At 44.0% G+C, this 11,567-nt stretch overlaps 1 protein-coding gene and 2 pseudogenes across 1 annotated transcript in view; 2 read left to right on the top strand and 1 right to left on the bottom strand.

Moving 5' to 3' along the window:
* Nucleotides 1-11,567, top strand: part of ARHGAP6 (Rho GTPase activating protein 6) — a 244,454-nt gene that overhangs the window by 226,752 nt on the left and 6,135 nt on the right. Inside the window, exon 11 of the mRNA XM_039874318.1 lies at nt 10,548-10,830. Coding sequence (XP_039730252.1) covers nt 10,548-10,830 — 283 coding nt within the window. The remainder of the gene's footprint in view (nt 1-10,547; nt 10,831-11,567) is intronic.
* Nucleotides 5,456-5,574, top strand: LOC120611914 (uncharacterized; annotated as a pseudogene).
* On the bottom strand, nt 7,939-8,057 carry LOC120611996 (uncharacterized; annotated as a pseudogene).

Here is an 11,567-nt window from a genome sequence, read left to right on the forward strand (position 1 = left end):
CAATAGATGCCACATATTTACTATCACGGGGACTTGAGGTGGGGGATTTTTAACATTAAAAAGGGGTCTTTGTGTTGACCAAGAAAGGGAACCCATACTTGGAGTTTGGAGGAGAGAAAGAGGTGTGACCTGCAGCCTCGGGGATGGCTTCTGAGAAGAACAAGGATTTGCAGTGAACTTGAAGATTGGTGTCAGCAGGCATGGATGTTTGGGGATCTCGCAGCACGGCCTGGACATAAGAGTAAATACGTTGCCTGGTGGGGGCACATTCAAGGGCTGGCCGGCAGAGAGGGCAGAAGCCTTCAATGGCAGGTTTAGGGGTGGCGCTTAAGAAACAGTAGCAAGGAATTACAGTGATGATAAATTACGACGGTGATAGATTACAGTGGTGAGGAATTACAGTACGCCAACTGCCACATGGTGCTGGCTACATCGATAGGGCTACACCATCAGCTGTCCACCAATAGCACACACCTGTATAGGATAACATGCTGGTTACGAGCTTCGGATCCAGAACCAGATCGCCTGAGTTCCAATTCCAGTTTCACCGCCATTAGCGGTGTTAGGTCAATAAATTCATCCCTCTCTGTGTCAGATCCCTCATCAGTAAACTAGAATCAAAAGTAGCACCATCTTTATAGCGTTGTCGCGCTGCTAGAACACTAGCTGTTTTTTTAATAAGTGTCAGTGATTGCTATCATGTTAGTTGAAATTTCACCATTGTCATCGACAAGTACTTACCAAGGACTTGGACGTCGCCAAAATCCACCTTGCCACCCATGAGACGGCAACGTATGAAGCAGCTATGGCGAAGCCCAGCTGCACACGCCTAATCTCACTGGCATCAGGATGACGGCGCTGGTTCTGGAACAGAGCAAGGCGTGAGGGTGAAAAGGCTCTGAAGTGGGAACACGACCTGCTCGCACTAGGCCAGGTAGATTTCAGAAGGGACTGGAGGCGACTGTGTGTCTGCAGGTAATGAGGTAGAGGACCTGGGCAACCGTGGCACAATGAGAATGGACGGAATTCTTGTTTTGAAGACTTTTTGTAGTGAAAACCCAGCTAAAAGGTAGGGGGCCGGGCAATAAAAGGTGACAATCAAAGAATTTGAAGGAAGACAAGAGAGTGAGAAGCAGCAGTAGCTTTTAAAATGACTACCTGGAGGTTCGGGCCTGGTTGGTACTTGGATGGGAGACCACCTAGGAAGACTGGGTGCTGTAGGTGTAAAAAATATATAATAATAATAATAATAATAATAATAATAATAATAAAATGACTACCTGGAGTGCAGGGATGCGCGGTGTCCCTCAGTATTCTCTTCAGACTCTTTGGGGTTTTTTTTGTTTTTTTTCTTTTCCTGAAGCTTCTGTTCTTTGCCTGTGTCTCACGCGGAAACTGGACAAGATTTTGTTTGCAGTGGAAAAGTAACTTTCCAAGAGTATAGAACTAAGAAAGAAACCATATTTGTTGTAACTTCTGTTTTGAAAGATCAGACATTTAGTGATGCTTGGGAAGTTTGCTTTGTTTTGGTTTGAGTTTTTCTCTTCACGCAACAAAAGAATTGGGGGAACGAAAGGAGGATTCGTTATTTTTTCTCGTGCGTGTCTACTTACATTTTTGGCTTCAACCAAAATGGAATGCCAGAGGGAGAGCAGAAATTTATATTGCTAACAATGCAAGACTTCAGGTTCATTAGTTGCTTGTCTAGTATATTTATTAGAATTATATGCTCTTTTCTGCAAAGATATTTAAAATAGACCTCCCTCTTTTGACTTAGGGATGTAAGGAAATGGGGGCCGAGAATGGAAGGTAAATCAGAAAGGATAAAGTGTGTCAAATGCGGCATTTGCAATAGACAGGGCCGGGACCAGGGTGCAGAGAGAGGGCCGCTCACCTCGATGCGGAATTTAAGGGTATGCTAGAAAACTCAGCCATCAAAATGAACAATATTGAAATACGATATCTTTACAAATCAAAGCTAATGCCAAAAATCTACAATGAACAAAATATTAAAACATTTTTGGAAGACTAGTGCCAGGCCAAGCCTTGGAGCCTGAAACAAAAGGTAAAATGTATGCACCTGACTCTACTGGAAGCCAGTTATCAATAGTGTTTTGAAAATGTATTTCTTTACTTTCGATCGAGAGAATTGTGCTTTTTGACAATTTCTCTGGACCAGTGGCAATCTTACATAATTTTTAACTCATTAAAATAATAACGAAATTCTATCTTGGCATAAATAAAACATTTAAATTTAATATAATGTTGTAAGTTCTAATGTATCTATTTTTTCATTTTTCTGTATTTTTCAGTTGCTTTAATGTTCTGGGGAAAAATTACCATTAAAAAATTACATAAAACCTTGTATACCTAGATGGTATCCAAAACTAAGTAGAGCATTTTCTCTGCCGTATTCAGGAAACAAAATCAAAATAAAACAATTTTTAACTGCATTTGGGGAGAAGGCTGATATGGATAAATCAAATCCATCCTTACATATATTTTAAATTTCATTGTATTTAATTCTGTTAGTAGCCTTCACAAAGTTTTTATTTAAATTGTCCACCAAAATAGCAAAACCAGTGAGCAGCCAATCAGGACCACGGATGAAGACCCATAGTTGTCTCAAAGGACAAAATTTCAGAACCGGAAAGTAATTGTTTTGTGGAGTTGAATGTTCTTCCTGCCGTAAAATAATTCTACCTTCTTCATGATGGAGGAGTATTAGGCCTTCTCATTATTTAAAGGCATTATGTTTCAATTATCAAATAAATATTTATTTTACTCTTTCAATGATTGTCATTCAAAAGGTCTAAAAACCATGGATTCTTACAAGATGGACTATAATTTCTGTCTTCCTTTTACTAGTAGTATTTGTAAAATCATAAAAATTCTCAGAAAATTTTCAGAGACAAGAAATGAGACCCTACCAGTATAGCGTAACAGCAGTGAGTCCTATTGACTGGCAGTAGCTTGCGGCTTCAAATGCCGTTCTTTGGAAATTATGAAGCATTAACAGCACACACGCGTGCAGATCAGCCATACACACACACACACACACACACACACACGCTCTTTACTCTCTCTCCCTTCCCCTCCTCCCTCTCTCTCCCCTTCACTCCCTACCTTTCTCCCTCTGTCTCTCCATTCGAGAAAGCCTTTTCAGCCCGGCAACTGTAGGAAAAAAACATGTGGAACAGAGAATTTCATAATAAAAAATTCCAAAAAGTACGAATGTGCCTTCTGTGGAAAGGCAATTCAAGATGGAGGGAGAATTTATCACATCACCTCTTTCTTCCAACACCTTTACTATGATTCACAACTTCTTTATAAACTAGCAAAATATTCATTGGAAGATGGTTTTATCGAGCATAATGTAAACAAAATTCATAAGATCAGCATTGTTTTCTCTTCACCTGTTGTTGTAAATGCCTCCATATGCCAGGATGATTCGGAGGGGATTAAGAGGAGCTAAGAATGAGGAGAGAAGTTTTACCAAAGCCCTGGGCAAGTTCTGGTACCCAAAGTGCTGGCTTCATCTCCTGGTGCGGTGTCTGGATGCATGTCAGCTTCTCTTCTGGGGAGGCTGTCTTTGTCCCTAGGATTCAGCATTAGGGCTGCTTTGCAGAACTGAGCATGATAACCGTGACAATCCCCCGTAGATCCAGAGCTGCTGCGGCAGTGGATTTCTCTCCCAGGACAATTAATGCAGTCTGAGATGGCCATGTGCTTTGCGTTCCAACGGACTAAGGTTTATCAGGCGAGCGGCTGAGCCGAGAATGAAGCCAATGCGAGTTTGAAATCTCCCAGGATATTTCTCGCTGGGGTAGCTCAGCGAGGAGCTGGGCTGGCCACACCCGGTGATTGAACCGGAGTTTTCCATTTATCCACAGAATGAGTTCTGTGCCTCCGGCGGCAGTGCAGGCCCAGCCGCAGTACCCTGCCAGCGTGTTTACACCCTGACCTGGAGGGACCGGCCAAGGGTGAGAAAGCGATTCACTGTCCATGTCCATCTCATGCCTATTTGGTTAGCTAAGACTGGCCATGCATGCCGTGATGGTGCCTGGGTTTGCTGTCTCACCTGGCTTTGCTGGGTTTGTTCATGGAGGCAGAGCCACGTCAGGTGGCGACCTTTCCACCTGACATTCCCCACCTCAAACACGGAAATTTCACGACATAAAAAGAGGCCACCACCTGCTTTCTCACTATTTCTCATCTAGTGTAGCACTGGTTAGTGTAGCACTGGTTAGAGCAAATCTTTTATGTAAACACATCAATATTCCATTGCCTTTAATTAGAGTGTGGAACTTCAAATGCCTCTCATAGACTTGAACCATCTTAGAGGCAAATCTTAGAGAAGACATTGGTGGCTGCTTCTCTGTGTGGCACGATGCCAAGTTCTGTCCCCTTAAAGGAAACTCACCCAGCAAGAGCGGACCATGCTGTGGATTCGAATCATACACATTTTCCTTTAAAAAAAAAAAAACCTTAGAGCTGTTGTTTTCTCCATGTAGAGTTCCGCTTCCCTTAGGGATTTGTTCTGTCTTTTAAGAGCTAGGCGGGGGGGCGGGGGCCAGTGAGGTCTTCTGTGAGCCTCCCCCTGCTACCTCCACCGTGTCCCCTCGCATTCCCCTGTCTGTCCCCTCACTGGGTCCCGAACCCGTCCCCTCGCTGTCTCCTGGGCATTCAGCCTCCTAGTCCATCCGCTGGGGGCCGTGGACGGCAGACTGGCCTTGTCCTGAGGCCCTCGCCCGGCTCCGCGTCCGAGGCTGCTGGGCCGTCCCTGCCTGCGGAAAGTCGCTGGTCCCGCTGCCCAGCATCCTCCCTGTCTGAACCTAGTACTGTTACGTCACCGCAAGTCTGTGTGACGTGAGACAGCCCTGCCCGCGTGGCCACCTCTCAGGTGTCCCCTTCACTACTCCAGTGTCCCTAGCGGGCGGCGGTCTGGTTGACCGTCCCAGAGCGGGGAGTTGCTGTGACCTCCCCTTTCCCGGCTGCCCAGGGTGAGCGCTGAAGCGCCCTCCCCGCCTGGGCCCCGCCTCCGCCTCCGGGGGAGCCCTGCACCCCCACCCCGCCTGCCCACCAATAAAGGCTGCCCCACCTCGTCCGAAAAGAGAGCTGGTCCTGTATTAATCACGATAAATCTAATGAAAAAGCACTGGAATGACGAGAAAATGTCTTAAAACTCTGAACTGCCTATCTTGTAGTGAGAGTCCTCAGGAGGTGAATAAAATTGTTTTATTTATTTATTGGCAAGCTACCATGTGAAAAAGCAAGTCTTGGATTATGGGTTCTTAGGCAAATTCGGCCACCCCCTTACCAACCTCTGCTGGGAAAGTAAAATGATAGGACATAATTTAAACATTTAAAAGAGTCATCAACTCTAAGTATAAAATATAACATTTTACTGTTGATTTTTTAATAATATTGAATAGCACTTATCAAATAAATTTCAGTCTACACCCATGCCACCCTGAACAAGCCGGATCCTGTCTGATCTCGGAAGCTAAACAGGGTCGGGACTGGTTAGTACTTGGATGGGAGACCACCTAGGAAGACCGGGTGCTGTAGGCATAAAAAATAAAAAAATAAGAGATGGTAAGCAGGCAAGTCCTTGCAATCTGTGAGGTCAACCAAGGGTTGCCTCGCCTAAAATTAATTAACTAATTAATTAGTTAGTTAATTAATTAATTTCAGAAGGATCTCAACCCTTACCGCCTCCACTGCTAGGAATGAGTGTCCCTTAGGCATCGCGTTTCTTTCGCGCATGCCTAGACTGCGATCGCAAACAGGGAGAGCTGTTCGCGGTAGCTTAATCCAATGCCTGCCACACAGGGAACTCTGCGTAAACTTCAACCGTTACTCTTCCCACAGGCCAGCGGATAATTTCAGATAAGTGTGTTTCACAAGCTGCTGGCCTTGCGTACTCACATCACGTCCCCTCTCATAGCCAAGATATGTTGGGTGGCCGGGAAGGGAGGCATCATCTCTCATTGTATGGCCCCATCTGCCTGTGTCCCTGTCTGTGAGCCCAGCCACCCTGAGGAGATTCATGGCCGGTGTTGGCTGTGAGACACTTCATCCACCTCCGTGTCCAGGGATTATCTTTAGCCACCTCCCCCGGTGTGTCCTCTGATTGGGGCCCCAGCTGTGGTCACTTCGGTGGCTTGATTTAGGAGAATGAATCAGAAGAGCAGAGACAGGCAGGCTGGTCTCTCCTGTGCCCCTCCCACTTCGACATGTTCTGCTCCAAACTAACCAAACTACATTCCATTATCGGGATCTGGGAGCTTCCTGGTGTGGCCTTCCTCCCCCTCTACTCAGCTGTGGCCCCAGCCACCTCAAGGTCAGGACCACCACAATGACCCACAGTGTGAGCCAGTGCTGAAGTTTTGGCCATTATTTGTGGTTTTCCTCCTGATCTGACTCTTAGTCGTTCCTTAGTCCACTGTCACATCTGTGGATTGGGAGAAGGAAAGTAGGTTCGATATTGCATCATCTCAAGCTTCCCATGCATCAGAATTACCTGGAGGGCTTTTAAAAACACACTTTGCTAGCCCCACTCCCAGGAGTTCCCGTTCAGCAGGCAAAGCCAGCTTCACAGGCTGCAATCTGTGCCGTCATACGGGACCCAACGCTCGGAAGAAGCCCATGCCTGGCTTAATGATCTGCTGTCGCCATCTTGAAATGCTTCATAATTTTTTAATGTGGGCACCCGTATGTTATAGCCATTTCTGTCAGCCGATCCAAAATGGAGCTTGAGAGTTTGCACTTCCAACAAGTTCCCAGGTGAGGTGATGCCGCCGAGGCGGAACTTCTGAGTGAGATTTCACAGAGTCGCCCCAAAGGACAGAGGGACGCTGGCCTCCACCTCCTCCTCTCTCGCTCTACTTGATCAGATCCGATCAGAGCCATGAAAATGGAAAAGAAATAATGCGGCAGCTTCAGTTATTTGTTATTGTTATTACCGTTCTCGTTTTATTGTTTTGTTTTAACCAAACTAAGCGTTCTCATGAAGCATACTACCTTTTCGATACCCCTGACAATGAATGTGGGCGGGATTTCCCTGTCTGAGTATTGGTCCAAAACCGATTTATTGAAGCAGCTTGCAAAAATATGTAAAGTGGAGCAATATTGTAATAAGTAACTTGAGAGACCGGGAACAGAAAAACAATGGAAAGGGCGAGAAGATAAATGAGGTTGAGTTGTGAGACACGTGAAGGCAGAGACCAGAAGCTCTGGGAGACCAACTTGAGTGTAGCCCTGAATCCTCAGAGCCTTTTAGTAGCCATTGTAAAGAGAGGTGCATCATCATCATCATCATCATCATCACTTATTATTATTTTTTTTCCTGTGGAGGTGCATTATTATTACATGAACCTACTTGCCTGGTAGAAACGCAAATGTCACTAGTACTGAGATGTAAGAGAAATTTCTCTGTGGAGTGTGTTTCTTTATGCGTGTAACTGTTGGCTGAATCTGCAACCTAGAATATTTTGTTGAATGTATCTTCTTCTAAATGTATCGTAAGACAGATAAATAAGATATGAGACAGAGTGTTGGGGTTCCATGAGCTAAAATATGCCCTTTCCAAACTTTCCTCCCAATGCAAGAAGCCAAAAGAACATTTGTAGCTCTGGGAGATATTTTGTTTTGGCGAATGAATTGACTTGACTCTCGTTAGAACATCCCATAAAATAAGGCTTTGTGTAGTCTCTGTTATTGATATGACACCATGACTGATTCTTGCTGAGTAGACATAAGGCATTTTCACTAATGACTTAGAAAAATGCCAACTAAAAGGGAAAACAACTGAAATGAGCCCAGTAATATAATTTCTAGCCCTGATCAGAAAGTAGAACTCTGATTCTGAGCTGAGCTCCATGCAGCTTACCAGTTCACGCATTCGATTTTTCTCATTTTAGGTTTTATTTTCCCCTCCTGCAGCACCTGGTCTTCCAAGATGGTCTCCCATCCAAGTACTAACCATGCCCGACCCTGCTTAGCTTCTGAGATCAGACGAGATCGGGCGTGTTCAGGGTGGCAGTGGCCTTAGACTGATTGTTCTCATTTTCATAGTAAAGTTTTCTCAACCAGAGTCGGGTCCACGATGTCAGACAAGTGTCTGTTTTGTTTTCTGTTCCCTCCACTAGAACTGGGGAGACTTTTTCCACTTTAATTAGTTATAGAGAATAGTTTTTTCCCCCCGCTTTCCAGCAGAAGAAGTAAGTTCCATCTATGCTTGGCTCATTCATTGGAGGCCTAAAGTTTCTAGAAAATCATCCTCATGATTGTCCTCTGGCTCTTTGCCGTAAGATTATCTGTCATCGCTTTAAAGAGGAGGCAAGAAAAAAACTTACTTATTCCACTGGGATGAGAAATCCCATCAATAGAAAGTACTAGAGACTCTGGCTGCCTCAGTGACCAGAGAAGCAGGTCACGTGCTGAGATGCTTTCCTCCTGGACAATAACTCCTGCTGGAAACTGGAAAAGGAAGAAAGATCCACTGTGAGTGCATTTCCTCCCGTGTTGCGTGCTCAAAACCATTTGATTAGGAAAAGATTGCTCAGGCATGTGTTTACCTTCTTTCAGATCACAAAGGATTGGTTTTGAAAAAATTGAACCAAAAGAAAGAAAGATTAATAAAGAGAAGCGAAGTAGGGGGGAAAACAGAAGCGGGTTCTGGAACTTTTAATCAGTCTGTCATCATTTTCCTTTAAGATGTCAGGGCCACTATTTTGAGGAAGGTAGAAAATACAGATGTGCACAGGTAAGACTTCGAACACGCTTTTCATCCTCCTGACGTTCTCATTTTCCTGTTCCACTCACGTTTTCATTGTTATTTCTGTTGCCGTGACAACTCATGCATGTATAAAACATAATATGTGCTCATTAGCATGATTTGTATCAATCGGTAAAAGAACTAGTGCCCTGTAGAATCATTTTACATGTATTTAAATACAGTGGGCACTAGTTATGGTCATGCGTTTCTCTTTTCAGCCATTTTATACATGAAGCAATTATTCCCACCAGTGACATCATCATCATTATCATCAACACAAGAAGGATGGGACTCATACTAAGAGGTGGGGTAGGGGTAGAAAAGTCATCTATGGAAAACCATAATGAACTTCACGTCAAGTTTCAATCATAGTTTTATCTGACTTATTTTTAATTCAGGATATCGAGGGTAGTAAAAGAGTTATCTACCAGTTTTTCTTAACAGATAGCAAGCATCAGACTTTATCTTTATATATTTTTACAGCTGCAAATGTGTACATTTATTTACACGCACGAAACATGAACTCACATACTGGACTGTGTATGATCTGAGGTAGACTTTTCCAAATAGCCCCAGGAGTTTTAGCCCTAAAGGAAATGCATATTTCCATTGGTGCCACGAACAAAATAAGTTCTTAATACAAAACTAAAATCTGGGCCACTTTTCCATCAACGTTCAGGGATGATATAGTGATTAGAATCTTATTTCACTGAATGATATCCCGTGGCCAGAAAGAATCACTGTGATACCAAAATAATAACAAAATATTCACCACAATCGATTTACTCCATTGCTTGCTACTATCTTAATAAGATAAAAGAGTCATTCAACAATATAAATATTTAGTTAAATAGATCTCTTAAATTCAAGATCGGTGATTGCTACATGTACTTTTAGTAAATGAAGTGCTATATTTTAAAGATACCAAATGTGAATCCAAAGTTATCTCTTGTTAAATGTCTTAAATACCCTGAATTTGTTCAGCCTAGTTCTAAATTTAATGTTTAGTTATTATTTCGATCAAATATGCATAATCTTCTCTGATTGGCCTGTGTCCGTGAGCACACGCTCTCACACATCTAGTCATAAATATGGTTGGTTGACCAAAGTAATGACATTTTAGTCTTTTGTTCTTTTTTATTTCTTTATAATCGATGCCCAGGGATGGCCTTTTTTCTTTCTGCACGTGTGTGTCCCTCCCCATCGTCTGCCCAAGACTCAGTTCTCTTTTCAGACATTTCTTTGTCTTTGTAAAGCTTTCTAAACATGATGTTTCCAACAGGATGTCAGTCCCGTCTGAAATTCTCCAATGAGTACATTTTGTTCTTCTTGTCCCAAAGAGAATCATCCTTTTGACAAGAAGTTTCTGTTTCTTTCTGATATGGTCAGTCTTTTCTCACACTTTTCATAGTTTTTGAGAAACATTCCACAGGAGTTCAGACTTTAACTTTGGGATGAAAACGAGGGTTAACCGACAGGCAGATTGAAGGACACAGGAATCCATCTGTTTCATCCTCCCCCCTCCCTTCTCCTCGACATTTCCACTAACATCTGTTGAGCTTTTACTGCCATCTGCTGGCTATTTCACGGAAACGCTTTCACCGTATTGATGTAGACGTCTTGGAACATCGCTCGAAAGGTCTTTTTGTTTCAGTCCCCGTGCCCATGCATTCTCCTCCCGTCGTCTGTGTAACGATCACATCGTTTGAATCAGGTCACTGCCTGTTCGCACACTCACGCACCTGTCCTTGTCTCCTTGTGCCAGAAGCCCTGACATGCTGCGTTCGGAGGTTTCCTTTTCCGTGGGAGGAAGACACTCGTCCACTGACTCCAACAAGGCCTCCAGCGGAGACCTCTCCCCTTATGACAACAACTCCCCAGTGCTCTCTGAGCGCTCCCTGCTGGCTATGCAAGAGGAAGCGGCCCGGGGGGGCTCGGAGAAGCTGTACAAAGGGCCGGAGCAGTATATGCTGGTGGGCCACTTGCCATCGTTGAAGTCAAGAGAGAGTTCTCCTGGACCACGGCTTGGAAAAGGTAGCTGGCGCCTGGCCGGCACTGGCCATACCTGGGACTCTGATTGCATGTAGCGTGGTGTGGGCACCTTGGGCCTTCTCTTCATCCCTTCCAAGGTCTATGTTTCTGTAATTCAAAGAGCATTAAGTGAGTCCCCACTGAAAACCTACACTAAGATGACCCCGGGGAGCCCAGCCACTGTCTTGGAGGGACCCTGCAGACCCGGATGTCTGGGAGGCAATCTCATGTCCAGAGAGCCACTGATGCTCCCAGCTGGCTCTTCTCCTTCCAGCATCCAGGAACTCTGTGTGTCCTGGCCGGAGACTTTGGGAGCATATTTGCTAGTCTAAGATGTCATCCAATTACCACTGTTAGTTTTATAGAGAACAAGTTGAACCTACTATATAACAAGACATCATGTTCTGGAAAGGTCTCCAGGGAGATTAAGATTTTCATGCAAAATAAGGGTTTCATGGTCAAATACATTTGGGAAATGTTAGGTTAACCAAGTTAATGATTTCTCTATTGTACAATTTCTCAAACTCTTTAAAGTGCTAATGGTCACTATTGAATTTCCCTAGGGGGAGGGAGGGCGTGGCTGGCAGCTTTTCCCACATGTATTTGAACACAGAATGTTTGCTTGTGTTCTTTCGTCCGCAGAGTAATTCTTCAGGGCCGGTAGTCAAATAATAATTGGAAGTCACAGTACAAATTCTTGCCATTTTATTTTAAATTTATGATTTAATCCGGAGAGCTATTTTGAAAGGGCTCT

This window comes from Pteropus medius, unplaced genomic scaffold (genome assembly GCF_902729225.1).
Source record: "Pteropus medius unplaced genomic scaffold, Ma_sr-lr_union100, whole genome shotgun sequence".
In the NCBI taxonomy this organism is placed as follows: Eukaryota; Metazoa; Chordata; class Mammalia; order Chiroptera; family Pteropodidae; genus Pteropus; species Pteropus medius.